Genomic DNA, 21,644 nt, shown 5'->3' with positions numbered 1-21,644 from the left:
CCCTCCCCTTCATGCTCTCGCTCCCTTTCAAAAATAAACATTAAAAAAAGAAGAAGAAGTAAATAGAAATAAGGGAATAATAATGATACAAGTAGAGATCCCCAAAGCATAAAAGAAGCCATAGAAAAAAATGAACAAGTCCAAAAACTAATTAGTTCTTTGAAAAGATTAATACACTCGATAACCCCCTAGCTAGAGTGACGAGGGAGAAAAGGCGGGGTGCGGGGGGACAATATCAGGCATGAAAGAGGTCACATCACTACAGACCCTGCAGGCATTAAAAGAATCCATGAATATTGTGAACAACTCTGTACCAATAAATCAGACCACTTAGATGAGATAGGCAAATTCCTTTAACACAATTTATCAAGTGTTAGTTGACAATGTTCATACACACCTACTGGTATGCCAGGACCTTGAGGCCAAGCTCTAGAGAGGGGCTGGGCAATAAAATGGTCCAGGGGTGTATTGGGCCCAGTCCCACCCCTCCAACAGTTTCAAGCTCTAATGCCAGAGACCTAGCCTGTGGCTGGGGACAGAGTCCGGCACCACCACCTGGTGGCCACTCGGCGCAGAAGACAAAACTACTAAACGCAACCTCTAGCAGCTTTCCAGTGTGGGGACCATTCTGTCAAGGTGGGGCTGAGTATATCCGGAGCCTCAAGCTACCTACCCAGACCTGCTGGGGACAGGCAGAAGTGCCTGGGAAGTAGGAAGCACCTTGATGGAAGAAAGCAAAAAGTGATCTTGAAAAATACGGACCCAGTGGCCAATCTTTGGCTCCTTTATCCTCAGGATCCAACCCAGAGCCCTTCCACCTTTAGGACACAAGATCCCAGCCCATTTCCCTCAGCCCTGGAAGTCCAGCCCCCTGTACCGGGACAACATTAGCCAAGGACACCTGTTAAAAGTCTCTCTTCACATTTATTGATTCCCAGGAGGAATGAGGGACAGTCCTCCAGCACCCCCGGGGTGAGTCCAGCCTCCAGCTGCAGCATGAGGGATCAGTGCCAGAAGGGAGAAAACACTCGCCAAGGATACCATTAACATCCTGAGTCTGCAGCTGCATCAACTTCCTAGACAAATTTGACAAAAGAGAAACGGTAGGGGAGGGAAGCGTCATGTGTCCTCCTCCCCAGTGAAATCAGGGCCGACTTCACTGAGGCCTCGCAGGAAGGAAGTAGCTAGGTCGACCGCCAGCCAAGACCTCTCCCACACCTAGGCCTCCCTCCAGGCGCTCAAGCTGACCAAACCACTCCGCTTCGGGGCCTTCGCTCGTGCTGTTTCCCTGCCTGGAACTTCCCTCACAACCAGAGCAGAGGAGGGACGCTAACTAATGTCCTCGGAGAAGGTGAAGGGAAGGGACAGTCTTGACGCAGGGCACATTCTGGGCAAAGGCCAGCAGGAGGAAGCCAGCTCACAGAACCCACAGACCCAGAGGAAAACTTCACCTGCCACCTGGAGCTCCACCGGCTCGCTGAACTCCGACACCAAGACTTTGGGCCACCACCTGCGGTACCGGCAGCTGTAGTTGCCCACGTGCTGCGGCCCCACGTAGGTCAGCACAAGGTCTGCTGAGCGGTGGGCGGTCCGGGTCTGGGTCAAAGCCTCCTTTTCACCGGCCCGCAGCAGCTCGAACGTGACGTCCGGGACCTGGCCTTCGCAGCGCAGGACGGCGTCGCGGCCCGGAGTCACCGCCCCGCGCCACAGGGGCCGGAGCTGGGGCCTGGGAGGGGGCCCTGGAGCAGCAGCCGGGTCAGTCAGGCGAGGCCCGCCCCTCGGGCAGCACCCCGCCCCTCCCAGCATTCCTGCCCACGCGACACCCGGGCCTCCAGGCTGCCGCCCTGCTCTCACACACCTGTCTCCCCTCTCCCGGCCCAGAGCACACGCGGCTCCTCCTACCGTCTGCCGCGTCCCCCCTTCCCCAGCACTTTGCGAGTTCCCTAGACTCGGGCCTGATCTGGGGCTTCCCGGGTCCCCCAGCATGTGGCGCTCAGGACCTCAGGACAGGGGAGGAGGAGGAAGAACGGGCCCAGGGAGAAGAGGGCCGCGAGCACCGGAAATGAGGCAGAGGCGAGGCGGCCGGGGCCCCTCCGCCGCCGGAGTTGCGGCAGGACGGGGCAGGACGGGGCTGTGCGGGCAGGACCGGGCCCCGGAGCCCAGCTCGGCCCCCGGGCCCGGGCCGCTCACCCTCCACGCGCAGCTCCAAGGGCGCGCTGGGCGCCGAGCCCGCGAAGGGGGGCTCAGTGTCCACGTAGACGCAGCTGTAGTTGGCCGAGTCCGCGGCCGAGACGTCGCGCAGCTCGAAGTGGGCCTCGGTGCCCGCGGGGCTCAGGACTCGGTGCACCCGGCGCTGGCCGGCGTCCTCGCGCACCAGGGCGAAGCGCAGGCCGGGCCGGGGCGCGCGGCACCGCAGCTGCAGGGACGCGCCGGGCGCCGGCCGCGGAGTCGCGGGTTCGGCCGAGAGCTCCGGCGCGGGGAGCGTCTCTGAGGGGAGGACACGGGCTGACCCGGGCGCCGAGGGGACGTGTCGGGCCTCTCGCCTGCAGGAGGCGGCCCGGCGCCTCCGCTCGCTCCCGGGAGGCCCGCAGGCGCCACCCTCCGCTTACACCGCGTCGCCCTCCAGCCCTCCCCGGGACTGTCGCGCGCACTCCTACACTGTTCCTCACTCATGTACTGTCCATAAAAATAGACGTGGGCAAGCGGAGCCCAGGGCGCTGGGTCGGAGGAGCACGCGCGCTCCCCCGCAGGCCTGAACCCTCTCTCGGGGTCGACGCTCTGGGTCCGGGTCCTCCGCAGGCCCTGCGGCCCCCGCCTGGCCGCCTTCAACAAACAGGCCTCCGGCGCCCCGTCCCCCTGCCCCCCGGAGCTGGGAGGCAGGAGGGGACCCCGGGCAGGCGGCGCCTGCGTGACCTGTGCCGGACTTGCGTGTTGACCCAGCTGTTCTTCGTGGGGCCCTGGGGTAGCCGAGCTCATTGTCCCATTCTCAGTTGGCGAAACTGAGGCTGGGCGGATTGGGCCCTCCAGTACCGGGGGACCCTTCCCCGGGTCTCTCCTCCCGCTCCCCGTCCCCGGAGAGGGGCGCTGTCGCCCTCCCAGCCTCAGGTGCACGGTTCACCCGCGGCCGCCAGGCTTACCGTCGCTCAGCAGCAGCTCGGCGGGCGCACTGTCCAAGGACCAGGTTTGCTGGCCACGCAGCTGATAGCGGCAGGTGTAGAGCCCGCCGTCGCCCAGAGCCACCGCGTCCAGGCGAAAGAAGACGCGGTCTGGACTGGTGGAGCTCATGGGTACTTGCAGCACCTCCTCGCCCCGCCTCAGCTGGAAGTGCACGCCGCTTAGGGGCGCCACGCAGACCAAGGTCGTGCGCGCACCCGGGTGCAGGACGGCGGCTGCAGACTCTCCCTGGAGACTCAGCGTGGGCGGCAACGGTGCGCCTGCAAGGCGGCGAGGTCGCTGGGGCAGCGTCAGCTGGGACCTCGAACCTCTGCCCTCCCGGTGGCCGCCCCGACACCACTCTTCCTTAGGGTCCGTCCCCGGGCCCTGCGCCGCCCGGCAGTGTCAGTGTTCCGCCCGGGGATGATCCACCCAACCTTAGGCCCACTGTTTCCCAGACCCAGTCCCGGGCAAGGGTATTCAGGGTTAGGGGTCAAGATAAACAAAGCTCTGTCCTCCAGGAGACTCCTACCCCAGGAAGCCCTCTGGGATGGTCCACACACTCACCCAGCTCTTCGACTGTCACAGTAGCGCTGGGCTCAGAGGGTGCACCTGCTGCATGGGTGCGGTAGCTGCAGCTGTAGTTGCCAGGCCGACGGACCGGGAAGGTGGCCTCCACGCCTGTAGGGGCCTCAAACACCTCCAAAAACTGGTCCTCGCCTTCCAGCCTCAGCAGGAAGGTGACACCCCGAAATCCCCCACGGCACAGCAGTTTTGTCTCCACGCCAGGTGTGATCCAGGACACAGGCTCCGCTGAGAGCACAGGCGGGGGCAGGGTCTCTGCAGGTGGAGCAGGGTCAACGGGTGGTTCTGCATGACTTGGGAGACATGGGTGGCCCAGCCGGACCCAGCCCTCCACACTCATGTGAGTGGAGCCGGGGAAATGGAAGGCATTGATGGAGGAAAGAGAGGCAGCAACAGGAGGAGGAGACAGGGGTATGAAACAAGAAATAGGTTACAGGAAATGTGCCAGGCTTGTCCCAAGTGCTTTCCGAGGACTCATTTATTCCTCACAACCTTCTGGGTCAGTATGAACATCATCCTCATTTTACAGATGAGGAAACAGGGTCAGAGGTGTCAGATGACTTGCCAAGCCTCCCCCCCCTGCCAGAAAAGTGGGACCAGGAGAGTGAGGAGTGGAGTGATAAGGCCTCTCTAGCAGCCTTCTCCCCATTGCCTCATGGCCCCACAAAAGCCTCCGCTCACCTGCCCCAGTCACCTCCAGGAGATTGCTCAGCTGGGTCCACCCGCTGCTCAAGCCAGAGCGGCAGCGGTACAGGCCCTGGGTGTCACTTGTCACTGGTCCTAGGGGGAACTGGTACTCCATAGCAGGTAAACCAAGGTGCACAAGTTCCTGGGTTACCCCATCCTTGAACAGCTCAAAATCCATGGTCCCCAGACAGGCATGGCAAGTCAGGGTCACATTGGCCCAGGGTTCCAGCAGCGATCCAACCTCTGCCCACAGGTCTGGCTGGGTCTGGAATGCTGCCCAGTGGATCGGGGTGAGTGCTGGGTCCCAGGGCAGAGGCTCACCTCTGCCTGTGCCCGCCATCCCCGGGACCCGACCCAGACTCACCTACTGCCGCCTCCGTCGTCGCCGGGCTCAGCAAGAGACCTGCAGAGACCGAAACCGTGAGGCCCCCGTTCCTATCGCTCCTGCTCCCTCCCGCCCCAAGGGACCCTGGCCCCAGCAACCTCACCCCAGAGCATGAGGAAGGCCCAGAGAGTGGACATGATGGCCAGCCTTGCTCCAGCCAGTGAGTGCCTGGGGTGATAAAGCCCAAGCAAGGGGGCGGTGGCAGCAAGGGACACTGACCCTGTTGTTTGTCCTTCCCAGAGGAGTGGGGTGGGGGGCCTGCATGGGGTGGAGACAAGGGACAAAAGTCCAGAGCCTTGGGAGCCTCATCAATAAGGATAATCAATAATTATACATAATTAATAAACTAATAAATAAAAGTGGTAATTAAATATATATAATAAAAAACATATAATTAAAAAAAAAACCCTCCCTGGGTTCCATAAGATTAAAGTCATATGGCCTGGGCCTCGCACATATGGAAAACATTAGATAAAGTCTGTAATTTTCTGGAATGTCCTCCATCATGACAATTTGTAGCTGTTTATGTAAAAGACATAAAAATGTGCACCAATGTTCCTTCCTGGAGCACGCTCTTCTTTGTGAAGACTACGTACCCTGGGCACCAACTTGGGCTGCATAAAATTCTTTTCCTTTCTCTTGAAAAAAAATTTTAGGGGGTGCCTGGGTGGCTCGGTCAGTTAAACATCCAACTTCTGCTTGGGTCATGATCTCTGGGCAGAGGGCTCAGAGCCTGGAGCCTGCTTTGGATTGTGTCTCCCTCTGTCCCTGCCCCTCTGCTGCTCACACTCTATGTGTCTCTCTCTCAGAAATAAAATAAACATTAAAAAAAATTTTAATTTGTTCATTTTGCATCAACCTAACAAAAAAATGTAAATGAATAAATAAATAAAATGAAAAATAAAATAAATAATAGAATGGAATAATAAAATTACTAATAATTAAAATGATTAAGGTGAAAATAATGAAATGATTTATAATAGAACAGTAAGTGATAAAATAAAACTAAATAATAAAAACTGAGGTACCTATTGTTGTTCTCAGTGTTCTGCGCGCTCAGACTTAGGCAGTATTGGGAGAACTATCACTCCTGCGTTCGATGTGAAGGAAAGGAGGCCAGGCAGGGTCCTGTCCTCCCGCTGACTTCCTGTCTGCACAGTCTCTCATCTCTGAACAGCTGAGGAGTACAGGGATCCTTTTCTCTGCAGGGACGCTGAGCTCTGCCCTTCAGGGCCCAGCCTAGCCCCCTCCCCATCATATTCCACCCCAGGTGTGAGGGTGAGGGTCCACATGGGGTTTGCCTGTCTCTGGGTTGTTGTTGTGTTTTTTTTGGAGACAGAGAGATGGCACAAGTGAGGGGCGGAGAGAGAGACAGAGAGAGAGAGAAGCTGGGCTCACCTGAAGCGGGGCCTGCGTTTACTCGAAGTGGGCTCAAGCTCACCAGAGGCTGGGTTCGAACTCAAGAACTGTGAGATCATGACCTGAGGCGAAGTCAGATGCTTAACCGAGTCACCAAGGTGCCCCTGTGTCTGGATATTCTACAATGGAGGTTATGTGGTCTTCCTGGAGGTGCGTCCTGGCTCTTTCCAGAAGCTGTTAGTTGGTTCTCCTTTGTTGATTAATTCTGTGCTGTGTGATCCACCATGGATTTGGAGTCCGATCTGCAACAAGGACCTTGGGTTCAGATCGGTGCTTCTGCCCACCTCCCAACTCCAAACCTGTGCTCGGGTTGTGGACAGTTGTCCGAGCTGCCTGTGTGTCGCTGTAGCCCACTGTCCAGAGGCCAGGCCTCCCCCTCTTTCTGTGGCCTCCCCTTCTCCCTATCTCCTCATGACCTCCCCTTCTCCCTAGGCACAGCCTGATGGGATAGAATGGGAGGAGTAAGAACATGGTGTTCTCACACTGGACCTCTGAGGAAGTCCTGCCATCCCTGGAGACCTAGTCTGCACCCTGGGTGTCCAGCCCCAGCTCTCTCCCTAGGTTGAGGGCCCACGGGAGCCTCCTAGGTCTCACATCACACCTGACCTGGCTTCCTCTGCCCTTGTTCATTCCACAAGCATTTATTGAGCATCTCCTGTGTGCCAGACACAAAAAAGACAGTGGGAAAACATCGACCCACGCCCTGCCTGCATGGAGCCCAGCTGGTCAGGGAGATGGAGAATGCAGAGGGCGGGTGCCGGGAAGAACATAAACCCTGAGGATGCGGTGGAATGTGGGGTGCAGAGGAGCCACGTGACATTGGAAGGTCAGGGAAGGCTTCCTGGGGAGCAGAGATCTGAACAAGGCCAGCAGGTTGAGTCCTGCAGGTAACTCCTGGGGGAGGAGTATTCTGGGCAGGGGGAGCAGCCAGTGTAAAGGCTGTGAGGCCCGATGAGCCACGAGGAGGCTGGGTGGTAGGGGTGGACAGGCAAGGGGCAGAGGGCTGGTGGGAAGCTCAGCGCCCTCATGGAGACCAGCCACGCTGGGCTGTGGGAAAGAAGTTTAAAAATTCTCTATGCCTATACCAAGGGTTAACAAAGCATAGGGCTTCCTCGGGGCGAAAGCACCCAAGGCTAGGCACTAAGTAGAACAAAGCAGAGAGCTGAAAGCCCCCCCCCCCCAACAGGACAAAAGTGTTCCAAGTGTCTGAGAACAGCTAATGATAATACAGGTCTTAAGGGAATCTTGAGGAACTTATTATTCTCAGGATAGCATGCTCCATTTATCTTAGTCCTTAGAAAAGTTAAACAGATGCGGTGCCTGCAGGAAACGGCCATCTGCTTGGTGCTGGGATGTTGACTTGTCTTTACCCTAACCTCTAATGCCTCATGCCTTCGAAACCCTTTTCCTCTCATATGAGTTAACAATTACCGTCTTGTTTCTTTCTCCACACCTGCCACATATGTAAGCCCTCTGAGCCTAATAAATATGGAGAAGGGACCTTTACTTAGGGCTCTTGTCTCCTCATAGACATTAGTCTCTCTCGCATTCATTTCTGCATCCCCTCTCTTGCTGGACAAGGGAGAACTCCAGACTCACAGTCTGCGACACTGGGCCTGACGGGCGATGCAGGGTCTTTGGCTTCTGCTGAGTAGGAAGGGGAGCAGGGAGACTCTCCATGTCTGGTTTCCCTTCCACATTTGCTGAGCATCCCCTGAACGCTCGCTGCCCTGGCTCCAAGCCCAGGCTTAGAAGGCTGCATGTTCCAGCTGGAGCAGGTGGGGGAGGCATTCCATGCAGAGGGGCCAAGGGTCATTCCACTGAGAGCCAAGGCCAATAGGTGTTTCCAGGCCTCTGGCACCCAGACGAGGGCCTGTGGCCGGGTAGAGCGGCAGAGCAGAAACCACCAAACACTGCCTTCAGTCCATTTGCCACAGGGCTGCGCAAAGGCAGGCAGGAGCATGATCAGGTCAAGGGTCTGTAGAGATGAAGCTGGCAGCCTGCGACAGGGGATCCTGCGAATTTCTTCTGTCAGTCCTAATACCACTTTGCTACACCTGCCTAGGAGGTCTCCATTCTCTCCAACCACCCCTTACTGTCCCCCTAGACCTCCAACTCAAGTCTAGCATGCTCTAGGTGGACAAGTGTAAAATCTGATGCCGCTTATACTTTAAAAGAATTGCAAGGCTTTGCTCATGTAATTGGCATACACCTGGGTAATAGACACGGGAACAGCATCTAAGAGTATCTGACCAAGGAGGAGGGGATACAACACTGGACCAGATCAAATTTACCTATACGGGCCAATTTGCAAAGACTGGATTGAAGGTGTTAGACTGAGTAGCTTGAGGGAGATTTTATTTGGTAGGTTGACTGGGACCCGGACTCACAGTGGCCTGAATTCAGTGAGGTTCAGTAGCCAGAACTCCCCTGGTACAATGTAGAGGAAGGAATCCAAAGGCTTGGGGGTATAGGAATGTGGAAATAGGTTTATCGTGTGCAATGTGGTATATGCACACACACACACACGCACGCGCGCACACACACGCTCAGAGTAAGGAGGAGGACACCCTTGTTTTAAGACATTGAGAAACAGATTACTTAGGAGGGCACCTGCATCCCTGAAAAGTGGCAGTGCCCTCTAGGCTACTACGGCATTGGGAGATGCTGCCGTCAGGTCTGATTTCAATGGAGATGAAAGACCAGCTTAACAGAGCTCAAGTGACAGGGCCCACCAGAGATGTGCACAGTACCCATCACTGGCAGCAGCGATGAGGCGGTAATCAGGATGTTTTAACCCCCAGAGGGGTTGCTTCTGCAGGGAAAGGTTTAGGATGACTTCAGGGGCTTAAAGAGTCTCACCTTCACGAATACTGACCTTGCAAGTGCTTTTTCTCTACCAGGACGCAAGGACCACCAGACTTACCTCATTTTCGCGGGACAACAGCGCACCTTCACGGCTTGCCTCAGGGCTGTTCACTCAACTTTCTTATTGTCTGTCACAATCTCTGTCGAGATCCTGATCAACCCAACTTCCCACAGAACATCACACCCACACGCCATTGCCACTATACGGATGACGCTGGCTGACTGGACCTAATAAACATGAAGCAGCAGATCAATTAGACCAATAAGTGAATTAAATGCACGCCAGGGTCTCACCTCCTCTGGCAAGTGCCTAGGGATCTGGAGCATGTTAGGATAGCTCCTTCTAAGAAACGGGCAACTGACGTCAGTAGCTGCAACATACACCCACCACCACTAAAAATGAGGAATAAGGGAGGCCTCTGAATTTGGACACAACGTACACACCTCACTGTGCCGCCCCAATCTGTTTACAACTGCAGTTTTGTGTGGGGCCCCCGCGGCAGGTCCCGGATACGAAGCAGGCTGCTCTGCCACTTGGGCCCTATTACCCAGAAGATCCAATGGTGCCAACGGACAGTTTCGACGTGTCAGGCAAATAAGGATGCTATGTCGAGCCTCTGGCAGCCCAAACAGAATACAATGCTGGTTTCAAAGCGGTCTCTCCTGCACACCCTCAAAGTTCCAGCAATAACTATGCTCCAGCCTTCTCAGAGACGCGCCCCCTCCCCCCCCACCCCGCCCAGCCCCAGGCCGCCAGGAGCCCATCCCTTCTCTTTTGCACCACCGGCCCTGGAGGTAGTAGCTGCTCTACGGTTACGAATCTCTGGGTTCTTTCAGCCTCACAGAGCTAAATAAACAATTCCCTCAAGATACCTAGGGAGGGTGCTTTCTTTGCCTGCCTCCTCCCCGAGACAGCCCTCTCTGCCCCACATCGCACCCATCACACGGGCCAGATGCACATCCCCACCCTGTCGCAGCGAGATATTAGTGGGCAGGCTGGAGTTCCCTGCGCCAGCTCTCTCCCATCGCTCGGGGCTGGCACGAAGCCTCCCAACTCGGCAATTAGGTTGCAGGTGGAGGAGTCCCTGCAAAGTGCCGGACGGGACACCGTGGTGCTCAGCAACCCTTGTGACTAGATGCTGCTACTCTGGCAGATGGCCACGTAGGACCCTCGTCAGCTGGGAGTCCTCAGGCCAGTCTGGGTCCTCCCTGGGGCTCCACGCTGGAGACATGAGAAGGAATTTTCCAAACTAGGAAGGGAGCCCCACACACTCCCTCTCCCTGCTTCTCTCATGAGCCTATGTTGGAGTCTGCTATCCCAGCCAAGGAGACCCAGGAGCAGGAGGAAATACAGCACATCCAGGGGCAGCCAAGGTCAGAAAGAGGCGTCCAAGATGGTGGTGGAGGCGGCAAGACTGACAAGCACTGACTCCAGGGGAGACCCCAGTGCACACAGCCGTTCAGATCAGGGTGATTCTGGCATGGGGAGACGAGGCGGTGGTAGCTAGGCCAGAGAAGGGTGTTAGTCGTGGCTGGAAACCGTGAACGCCCCCCGTGCTTTGTGGGTGGTCTGCTCCGACCCCCCCCCCCCACCCCACCAGTCTCCCACTGAGCCCAACTGCTCTGCCCTAGCACCCCACAGTGACCAGGCTGGCTTCTTCTCGCATTTCCTTTCCCTTCCCTTCCCAGCGGCCTTCCTGCTCACCACCACTCCACCCCTCCCCCAGCTGGTTTTCCCTCGCTCTACCTTCCAGAATCTGGTCAGTTGTGCCAGGAAATGGGTCTGAGACCTGCTCACTCAATGAAGGCAGGGCGTGGGGGCTGTGCCACCACCCCCGGGTGTGTGGGCCTGATACTGGGTCCATAACCAGCCAGAAGCGTTTCAAGCTGCTCAGGTTTATCTTTTTAAACTGGACTCCCAGCTTTAACCATGGAGAGAACAGGAGCCAGGGGTAGGGGTGGGAGGGAAGCAGCTGAGAGCGGACGGCGGCAGGACCACCCCCACTCTTCCCCTTAGGTCTCCTGATGCTCACCAGGGGCCCCAGAGCAAGGCCTCTGACCTTCTGCCCCCCGGCCCTTGGGCCCTCGGCTTCAGAGAAAAAATTCTGTGCAACCTCGGATCCAGCTGAGGGGAGGGGAGGCAGGGAAGGGGGCTCGTCTAACCCCTGCTCCTGGGCAGCCAACCGGGCCCTGGGTCTCAGTCCCACAGGGTTCTGAGACAAGACCACCACGCCTGTGGGAGCCTCCGATTCTCACCGGCCTCTACCCAGATACACCCCTCCCGGCATCAAAATGCACCGCCTGCACCTGGTGAATCACCTCCCCGCCACCTGTGTGCAGCCAGGCCCCAGGGGTCACCCGTGAAACTGCCACTGTCATCGTAGGGGCTGTTTCAACGGCCTGACACTCCGCCTGCATCGTCGCCATCCCTGCGCTGCAGCACACCAAGCCCACGACAGTGGGGCACGCGGATGGCAGCAGCGGGCGCCTTGCGCCCGGCCGAGCTGACTCAGACTCACAATCTGGCAGGGGCATCCCAGAGTCAGGGTGTGGAGCCACCCGCGTGCCGCTCCCAGTGCTCGTTGAGGTCGGGGCAGTGGCCGAAGGACCTGCGGCACACGTGGCACGTGTAAGGCCGCTCACCCGTCTGCCTGCCCCTGTGCTCGGCCAGGCTGGAGCCCACGACGAAGGCCTGGCTGCACTGGGTGCGCTCGAAGGGCCTCTTGCCGATGTGTGCGCTGGTGCTGCCACAGGCCGGCCACGTGCAGGAAGGCCTTGACCCAGTCGGGACAGGCGTGCAGCTGCGCGACCCCACGTATCTTCAGGGGCTCGGCCAGGTCGAAGTTCTGGCGGAAGGCCTTGCCCCAGGCCGGGCAGGTGTGGGGCCGCGCGCCTGTGTGCATGCCGGTGCTCCAGGAAGCTGGAGTTCCAGGTGAAGGCTCTGTGGCAGACCGGGCACTCCCAGGGCCCCCCGCCCGTGTGCACTCGCTGGGGCTGCAGCAGGTAGGAACTCCAGCTGAACGTCTTGTCACACTTACTGCACCGGCAGGCAGGCGCCCTGTGGAGAGGCAAGGGGCCGGGCACCAGGCCCTCTTGGATGCTTCTGGGCCTGCCCCAGTCCCTCCTACAGTCTGCAGGCTCCAGCTTCCCTCTGGGGGCCCCCTGGTCCCTTGCCGCCACCGGAGCTTCTCTGGGGTCTTCCCAGGCCCCCAGGCCTCCAGATGCAGCCCCCTCAGAGTGGCCTGGAGTGTCAGTCTTCAGCGCGATCCAGGGAATGTCACCTTTTCCTGGAGCCACCTGCTGGGCCACTGTGCTGGCGACTCCACCTTGCCTCAGTAGTCTGAAACCGGAGGAAGAGAAAGCAAATGCCTAAGAGCCCAAAGCACCCTGGGGAATGGGGCAGAGGGGCCTAGCAGATCTCAGGAACGATGCGATTGTGACAGATCTAGAGTGGGGGCAAAGCTGGGGGCTGGCTGGATCCAGCATGGCCATCACCCCCACCTTTCTTGAGCTGGTGCCCCTGGCCCCTCTTCAGCCTGGAACAGGAAAACAGGGGCCGCAGATGCTGCAACTCTCCCCATAGAGGCAGCATCCAAGGCCAACTCTTGGAGTCAAGCTGTTGCCCTGTTGAGTTCTGCCAGCACTGGCTATGATGGGAGCATGCCAGGAGACCACTGTGCCTGCCTAGATGGTGTCACATCCCACACGTCCCCGCACCTGTCCGGGCAGCAGGATGCTGGGAGGGGGGGGCTGTGGGAGCCAGAATGGTGGAAAGATTCAAAATCCACCTGTCTCACTTGCACTTGGTCTCCAACTCTGCACGAGGTAGCTCCAGGGCCTGGCTCCCATCCCCTTGCTCCACACTGGGGTCACTAAGCACCAGAGAAGTGAGGACACCTGTTTTTGAGGATAAAGATGGACCTGGTCACCTGTAGAAACACTAGAAGTGAACTACCCTCATTCCAGGAGGCTTAAGGTGACTACCCGACCCAAACCCTGGCTGTGTCTGTCTTCCTTGCCCACCTCATCTCTGCCCCGACACCTCAGCAGTCCCCTCCACCCGATAGGCAGCCTGGCCAGGGATGGAGGAACCCCAGTGGCTGCCAGGCACTGTTAGACCACATCAGGCTCCTGTCTCAGCCCAACCAGACTGGTCCAGCTACCTAAACCTAGGACTTGGGGTGGCTGTGCAGCCAGATCCCTGGGGGAGAAATGCCAAAGGCAGGAGGCTTCATGGGCCCTGAGGCCACACTTGCATCTTTGGCTGCTCCTTCCTGCAGTGATGCATCCACAGCAAACAAAGCCCATCCACACTCGCCCCTGACCACCCTTACTGTCCTTTATAGAGTCCACAGCCCAGCTGGTGCCCTCATTCTGCATGCACTGGAATTGTCAATGATCCCAGGGGCTCCAATTCACCCACTCCAGAGTGAGGCAAACCCCAGGGGCACCTGTCATCCCCAGGCCACTAGCAAGGTGGCTCCAGGGTCAGCCGTCAGGATGAGGTAGGAGCGAGTGCATGGATAGGTGCTGTACCGGGAACTAGGGCTTCGAGAGGGGAACCTCCTGCTCATATTGCTCCTCTGGCTTGGGGACCAGCACCTCTTGGGGTCTGGGGGCCGGGACCTGGGGACAGGAAAGCAGGCAGGCCAGGCAGATCCAGAGAAAACAAGGGGCACGTATTGGTACGCTCCATCTTCCTTGGCGTCCCCCACGTCCCCACATTCTGAGGACACAGTGCTGAGAACAATCACATGTGTGATCTTGAGGGCATCCATCTTACTCTGGGGTCTGAGCAAAGACCAAGCTCTCACCATCATTCTCCCACAGTGCCCCGACCCTACCAGCCCCAGCTGGGGACCATAAGCCAGGTTCAGAAGGAAGCAGACCCAGCCCCCACCCAGCCTGCCCTCACCTGGAGTCTTGTCCTGGCCAGCTTCTGCTGCAGCCCCTCCACCAGGGCAAAAGCCTCCCCGGGGCTGCATGGCTGCTGCCCCCCGAACGTGGGCCTGGATCTCAGGTGGCAGCACGCCCAGAAACTGCTCCAGTACCGAGAGCTCCAGCATCTGCTCCTCGGAGCATGCCTCTGGCTAAAACCACTGACAGCACAGCTCTGAGCTGGGCCAGTGCCTCATGAAGCCCCTCTTCCTCCTTGTAGCAGAACCCCAGAAGCACCTGCCATAGATTTCAGAGCTGGGTTCACCCACCATTGGGGCTGGTGTGCTCTGAAGGACGCCGGGGGCCAGGGCTGATGCCTTGTTCTTCTGGGCAGCCATCATACCCCTTCCCAGACAGGGTAGCCACAGGGCCTAGGGCGCTTCCTCTGGACCTGGAGACACAAAGGTGAGCCTGTGAGCACAGCCAGGCCGTGAAGGCCCCTCCCCAGGACCCTCTGAGAGTAACTCTGGGTGCTTGTGCCTGTCAGTAAGACAGGAAGTGAGTGTCCCTGCCTCTGTGTCCAAGTGTTTGAAGGATACACCAAGGTGCCCAGTCTGTGGTCTTCTGTACCATCCCCTCCTCTCCCTGCTTTTCTCAGGGCCCTCTGACCTGGCTTCCTCAACTCCTTGGCTCCACTGATCCCCCACACAGCATGCCAAAGGCTGCAAACTGGATAGCCAGTCTTGCTTGACTGCTCCCTTCCAAAATGTTTTATAAAAATTTAAATTAGTTACCAATGAATGTTAAAAAGTAATCAGATACTGATGGGAATGTCAACTGGTGTGGCCTGGCGGTGGCGGGGGGGGGGACGACGACACTCTGGCAGTTCCTCAAATGGTTAAACCCAGAGTTCCACGTGACTCAGCAATTCTACTAATAGGGTATCAATGCAAGAGAAATGAAAGTGTGGGGCGCCTGGGTGGCTCAGTCCGTTGAGCGTCTGACTTCAGCTCAACTCATGATCTCACGGTCTGTGAGTCTGAGCCCCACGTTGGGCTCTGTGCTGACAGCTCAGAGCCTGGAGCCTGTTTCAGATTCTGTGTCTCCCTCTCTTTCTGACCCTCCCCTGTTCATGCTCTGTCTCTCTCTCTGTCAACAATAAATAAACATTAAAAAAAAATTTTTTTTTTTTGAAAAGAGAAATGAAAGTGTGTCCAGGCAGCTTTTTTAAACACACACACACACACAAAGAGCTACATGACCCACCTTGGGGCATCCTTTTTCCATTTTTTTCCTCCTTAATCTTGTGTGTGTTTTCAAATTTTTTTAAAAATAGAGATCTGGGGCGCCTGGGTGGCGCAGTCGGTTGAGCGTCCGACTTCAGCCAGGTCACGATCTCGCGGTCCGTGAGTTTGAGCCCCGCGTCGGGCTCTGGGCTGATGGCTCAGAGCCTGGAGCCTGTTTCCGATTCTGTGTCTCCCTCTCTCTCTGCCCCTCCCCCGTTCATGCTCTGTCTCTCTCTGTCCCAAAAATAAATAAACGTTGAAAAAAAAAAAAATTTAAAAAAAAAAAAAAAAAAAAAAAATAGAGATCTGTGGCAGCACTGTGTGTGAGGAAACTGTTGCTAAGGAGTATTTGAGCTTTCCCCCATTTCTTTTCCTGTCTCTTTTCCTCTTTCCTTCTCCTGGTCAAGGTTTTAAATGTAACCAAGAAGCAGAGAAGCAAAAAAAAAAAAAAAAAAGTATCCATGCAAAAGTTTGCACATGAGTGTCATAGCAGTAGTACAAATAATACAGTAATACAGATAATATATAATATATATAATTACTATAGCAGCCAAAAAATGGTAACAGGCCAACGTCCTTCAACTGATGAATGGATAAACAAAATGTGGCAGATACTTATAATCAAATACCATTCTGCCGTAAAAAGGAACGAAATATGGTTACATCCTATAGGATACATGAACCTTGAAACACTATGCTAGGTGAGAGAATCCAGACACAAAAGACTTCACATTGAATGGTTCTATTTATCTGAAATGTCCAGGACAGGCAAATCTGTAAGAAACAGAAAGTAGATTAGTGACTGCCAGGAACTGGGAAGGAAGGAATGGATAATTTGATTAACTGGGTATGAAATTTCTTTTAGGGTGATAAAAATGTCCTGGAATTAGATCATGGTGATGATTGCACAAAAATGTGAATATACTAAAAAACAACAACTGTACGTATTAAAAGTGTTAATTTTTTTAGAAAGTCATCAGCCAAGGGGCACCTGTGTGGCTCAGTTGGTTGAACACCCAACTCTTGATTTTGGCTCAGGTCATGATCTCATGGTTTGTGGGATCAAGGCCTGTGTCAGGCTCTGTGCTGGCATGGAGCTTGTTTGGGATTCTCTCTCTCCCTCTCTCTCTGTCCCTCCCCTCTGCTCATGCTCTCGCTCTCTCTCTCTCTCTCAAAAATAAGTAAATAAACTTTCAAAAAAAGGACTTTCCAAAAAAAAGTCATCAGCCAATTTCAAAAGGTTGTTACATGATTTCATGTATATAACATTCTTGAAATGACATAATTGTAGAAATAGAAAACAGAAAGCCAAGCCTTAAGGAGGGGATGGAGGCAGGAGAGAAGTAGGTGTGGCTATAAGGGCAACTTAAAGAATCAGGTGATGGAAATATTCCTTATCCTTACTATCTATTTGATATGGTTATCATACTGTACTGTAGTTTTGCAAAAAGCTACCATTGGACAAAACTGGGTAAAAGCTACATAAGATCTCTGTATTATTTCTTACAGACGGAAATTTATAATTATGTCAAAAAACTTTTTTTTTAATCATCAGAATTAAAAAAAAAAAAAAAAAAAGTCCGTTTTTGTTTCTTGAAGGACCAGAAGACCTGGCTTCAGGAGTCCCATGTTTCTGAGGATACAGTCTGGCAGGGATATCCCTCCAGGCAGGACTTGTGCTTCAGAGCTGCCCAGCCCTCCGTCCCCTCTAACCGGACCTTCCTGCCTGGGAGTCTGCCCATCTTGGGATAGTATCCAAATCCCTGAAGGTCGTCCCGATTGCCTTCACTGCTCCAGCCTCCCACCGTCCTCATACTCACCTTGCGTGCTCTTTTTCCGCCTGAAAGCCTTTTCCTCCACTCTTCCCCCCAGAATGCCTAATCACCATGGTCTGTGGCCACCTCCCCAGTAAGGTCCCGTCTCCCACGCCAATGGGCTCTCATCCGACGGGTCACAAGTGACTATTTGTGTCTACTCCCAACCCCCAATGCCCGGGCTCTCACCTACTGGGGACTGGGTGAAAAAATACAAAGTGGGAGAAGGGGAGGGACACTGAGCAGGAGACGTCCAAAGGGGGTTTTGGTCTCAGGAAGCGCTGGGCTTGGATCACACCGGGCAAGTGAGAGTGGAGGTTGGATGCGGGCGTGCAGAAGGCACATGCAAAGGCTCGGAAGCGGGAACCAGGAGCGCCGGGAGGAGGTCTGAACGAATGAATGAATAAACGGAGTTAGGAATGTTGGCGGGCCCAGGGAACGAGAGCAGGAGTAACGAATGAAAGGGTGAACAGACGGACAAATGCATCGGGAGACGCCGGACCCCGCAGTTTAGCGCACGAGGGGCGGAACCAGAAAGCGGGGGCGGGGGATGAAAAACGAGTGAATGCACGGGCAGGGGGAAGGGATGCTACACAAATAAATGACCTACGTGGCTCACGGAAGAGCGAGCAGAGCCCACCGACTCTCGGGCGACCGCACTTCCGTCCCGACCCCACTCGGCCGAGCCACTTCCGGGCTGCTCTGGGCGGCGTGGCGACCTTACTCTCAGTGGTCCCAGAGCGCGCCTGCGAGGCCGGGCCGTGGGAGCCGGGGGCGCGGGTCCGATAACACGTCTTAGCTGGGATCGTTCTTTTCTGTGTAAAAGTCTCTCAGTTGCCCCCACTCTCAATTTAGGTTTGGGCAAGTGTGAATGCATGACTCAGGTAGACAGCATCCAACTCCCCTTGGCCCTCAGGGTTGACTCAGGATCCACAGATGACCTACATGGACCTATGGGTTTCACGGGGCAGGGATTCTTTCTGAACTATTAGGGCTTGTATTTCCTGTGGAACTTTAAACCCTGAATACCTGTCAGCAGGTACAGGTGCAGCCTTTGTGTCTCCATGAAGGGAGAACCTGTCAAGAGAATGGAGCCCACACAGAGAAGCAGAAATGAAGGACAGCGTATTAGTTTCCTGTGGCGGCTATAACATATTACCACAAACCTGATGGCTTAAAATACCGGAAATGTATTCTTTCACAGTTCTGGGTGCCTGAAGTCTGAAATCAATATCATTGAGCTGAAATTGGAGTGGCAGGAAGGCTACCCTCTTTCTGGAGGTTCTAGGGGAGAATTCATATCCTTGCCTTTTCAACATTTAAACTGCATTCCTAGTATTCCTTGCCTATGGTCCCTTCTTCCACCCTCAAAAAACTGGTTGTAACACCTTATTAAGAAACAAAATCTTTTGGCACAAAAACAGACACATAGACCAATGGAATAGAATAGAAACCCCAGAACTAGACCCACAAACGTATGGCCAACTCATCTTTGACAAAGCAGGAAAGAACATCCAATGGAAAAAAGACAGTCTCTTTAACAAATGGTGCTGGGAGAACTGGACAGCAACATGCAGAAGATTGAAACTAGACCACTTTCTCACACCATTCACAAAAATAAACTCAAAATGGATAAAGGACCTGAATGTGAGACAGGAAACCATCAAAACCTTAGAGGAGAAAGCAGGAGAAGACCTCTCTGACCTCAGCCGTAGCAATCTCTTACTCGACACATCCCCAAAGGCAAGGGAATTAAAAGTAAAAGTGAATTACTGGGACCCTATGAAGGTAAAAAGCTTCTGCACAGCAAAGGAAACAACCAACAAAACTAAAAGGGAACCAACGGAATGGGGAAAGATATTTGCAAATGACATATCGGACAAAGGGCTAGTATCCAGAATCTATAAAGAGCTCACCAAACTCCACACCCAAAAAACAAAGAACCCAGTGAAGAAATGGGCAGAAAACATGAATAGACACTTCTCTAAAGAAGACATCCGGATGGCCAACAGGCACATGAAAAGATGTTCAACGTCGCTCCTTATCAGGGAAATACAAATCAAAACCACACTCAGATATCACCTCACGCCAGTCAGAGTGGCCGAAATGAACAAATCAGGAGACTACAGATGCTGGAGAGGATGTGGAGAAACGGGAACCCTCTTGCACTGTTGGTGGGAATGCAAATTGATGCAGCCGCTCTGGAAAGCAGTGTGGAGGTTCCTCAGAAAATTAAAAATAGACCTACCCTATGACCCAGCAATAGCACTGCTAGGAATTTATCCAAGGGATACAGGAGTACTGATGCATAGGGGCACTTGCACCCCAATGTTTATAGCAGCACTCTCAACAATAGCCAAATTATGGAAAGAGCCTAAATGTCCATCAACTGATGAATGGATAAAGAAACTGTGGTTTATATACACAATGGAATACTACGTGGCAATGAGAAAGAATGAAATACGGCCTTTTATAGCAACGTGGATGGAACTGGAGACTGTGATGCTAAGTGAAATAAGCCATACAGAGAAAGACAGATACCATATGGTTTCACTCTTATGTGGATCTTGAGAAACTTAACAGAAACCCATGGGGGAGGGGAAGGAAAAAAAAAAAAAGAGGTTAGAGTGGGAGAGAGCCAAAGCATAAGAGACTGTTAAAAACTGAGAACAAACTGAGGGTTGATGGGGGGTGGGAGGGAGGGGAGGGTGGGTGATGGGTATTGAGGAGGGCACCTTTTGGGATGAGCACTGGGTGTCGTATGGAAACCAATTTGACAATAAATTTCATATATTAAAAAAAAAAAAAGAAACAAACAAAATCTTTGACACATGTTCATTTTATACTTGCATGAGAGTCACAATTTTAGTTCTTTTTTTCTTAAGTAGGCTCCATGCCCAACTTAGGGCTTGAATTCATGACCCCAAGATCAAGAGTCACGTGCTCTACTGACTGAGCCAGCCAGGAGCTCTATGATTTTAGTTTTTTAAAAAGATGTATTCACTAACAGCACGTAACAGTGACTACACTAACAAACAATCCCAGGATCTCAGTGGCTCAACACAATACAGACTTCCTTTTTGCTCATGTCACGGTCTCAAGTGGGTCAAGTGACCTTCCTAGAGGATTGTCCTTGATTTAGGTACCCAAGCTCCTTCTATCCTGGGTCTCTGCTGTTCTTTATGTCCTTCTCAGGATTTTCTGCTGAATCTCCTCTGTCCGGCTGACTGATGAAACCAGTGAAAAAGATGATGTAGGCCATTTTATGTTATCCATCACTCCTGTCCACATTCCATTAGCCAGAACTCATTCACGTGGCTCTGGGTAACTTCAGGGAGCCTGAAAAACATAGGTTTGTGGATGCAGGAAGACAAAAGGGGAATGTTGGGTATTTTAGTCCATCTGTACCATAGGACACACAATGTCTCTCAGGAAGTCCCTGGTTTTGACTGGACTCAAAGGCTACCGTACTCCTAGCCATCCCAGTAGCCATTCAACTCCTTGCTCATATGGACTTTCTGATGCTTGATGAAGCTGGACTACCAGCAAAAGCTTTTCCTTATGCTTCTCACTTAGATGGTATAGTAACCAGCATTCAAGAGGACTGCCAACAATCCTCACCTCCTGATAGTCACACCTTTGTTGGTATGGTTTTCTCCTACATTGAATCAGGGACGGTCTGTGTCACCGGTAGAATATGGCGTAAGTGACAGTGTGTGACTTGGACTCTTGAATCGCTTGCTCTGGGGGGCGAGGGGAGTCAACTCCCATGTCATGAGGACACTCAAGCAGCTCTACGGAGAAGCCCTTTAGACAGGAACCACTTGCCAACCATATAAGTGAGCCATCTTGGTAGTGGGCCCTTGAGCCCATCATGCTTCAGAGGACTACAGCCTCGTGAGAGACCCTGTCATGTGATTCATTCTGGCCAATGAGCAGTGAGAAGAAGTACCCTGCAGCTGTTGGGCTACACTTTCAATTAAGAGGTGTGAGACCCCGAGAATTCCTTTTCTTTCATATTAGTGTCCAGCCATGTTGGAGATAGTGGCTGTTCTGTTGTCAGGGACCCTGATGAGTGACAGTGAATGTAATGCGTAGTGCCCTAGCCAACCTGTGAAGCATGGTTTGGGCAGGAGTTAGTTTTAGTGTTTTCAGTCAGTAAGGCAGTAAGCTGTGTCACTGAAGTGGAACTGAGCCCACCTGGTCACATTCCTAGGTTCTCCCCAAAAAGAATTCTCTTGTGTTGAGGCTTGATGGGAAATTTTATTACATATATCATACCAATGAGTTTTTCTTTGGTTTGAATGTTTTCAGATCAAAACCTGTTGATGGTTACAGGTCATTCATGGCATAACGACCAGTGGTAGAGTTTACCTCCTTCATAAATCCTCTTATGTCTACCAAGGATTGATTTTTCAATAATAGAATGTCTCTCCAGAATACATGTTCTAGGTTTCTGTAAAAGATTGAGTTGTCTTTGGGTGTACCCACAAAACGGGTATGGTAAACGTAAATGCAAACAGCTGAATGGAGGGGCCCTGCTCACTCCAGCAACAACCAACACCAAGA

At 53.9% G+C, this 21,644-nt stretch overlaps 1 protein-coding gene and 1 long non-coding RNA gene across 6 annotated transcripts in view; one reads left to right on the top strand and one right to left on the bottom strand.

Annotated features, from left to right (window-relative positions):
• Window positions 1-383: 383 nt before the first annotated feature.
• On the top strand, window positions 384-20,464 carry LOC123577967. The gene is made up of 5 exons (XR_006702178.1): window positions 384-477; window positions 5,877-5,879; window positions 10,613-10,622; window positions 20,121-20,127; window positions 20,453-20,464. It is a non-coding gene; the product is annotated as an uncharacterized LOC123577967 (long non-coding RNA).
• Window positions 908-21,644, bottom strand: part of A1BG (alpha-1-B glycoprotein) — a 29,054-nt gene continuing 8,317 nt past the window's right edge. The window contains exons 2-12 of one of the 5 annotated variants that reach the window (XM_045440309.1): window positions 14,305-14,426; window positions 11,741-12,437; window positions 9,156-9,325; window positions 6,209-6,471; window positions 4,790-4,828; window positions 4,420-4,698; window positions 3,721-3,993; window positions 3,138-3,434; window positions 2,191-2,487; window positions 1,452-1,739; window positions 908-1,076 (exon numbers count right to left, since the gene is read on the bottom strand). In XM_045440309.1, the coding sequence (XP_045296265.1) occupies window positions 1,069-1,076; window positions 1,452-1,739; window positions 2,191-2,487; window positions 3,138-3,434; window positions 3,721-3,993; window positions 4,420-4,603 (1,347 nt within the window). In that variant the 5' untranslated portion in view covers window positions 4,604-4,698; window positions 4,790-4,828; window positions 6,209-6,471; ... (1 more) ...; window positions 11,741-12,437; window positions 14,305-14,426 and the 3' untranslated portion in view covers window positions 908-1,068. Of the gene's footprint in view, window positions 1,077-1,451; window positions 1,740-2,190; window positions 2,488-3,137; window positions 3,435-3,720; window positions 3,994-4,419; window positions 4,699-4,789; window positions 4,829-4,913; window positions 5,014-6,208; window positions 6,472-9,155; window positions 9,326-11,416; window positions 11,534-11,740; window positions 12,438-14,304; window positions 14,427-21,644 lie in introns of those variants that run through there. The other 4 variants (XM_045440312.1, XM_045440311.1, XM_045440310.1 and 1 more) reach the window with 4 other exon arrangements.

Source organism: Leopardus geoffroyi, chromosome E2 (assembly GCF_018350155.1).
Source record: "Leopardus geoffroyi isolate Oge1 chromosome E2, O.geoffroyi_Oge1_pat1.0, whole genome shotgun sequence".
NCBI lineage: Eukaryota > Metazoa > Chordata > Mammalia > Carnivora > Felidae > Leopardus > Leopardus geoffroyi.
The sequence above is the reverse complement of the archived record's forward strand: the minus strand, read 5'-3'. Positions and strand labels throughout refer to the sequence as shown.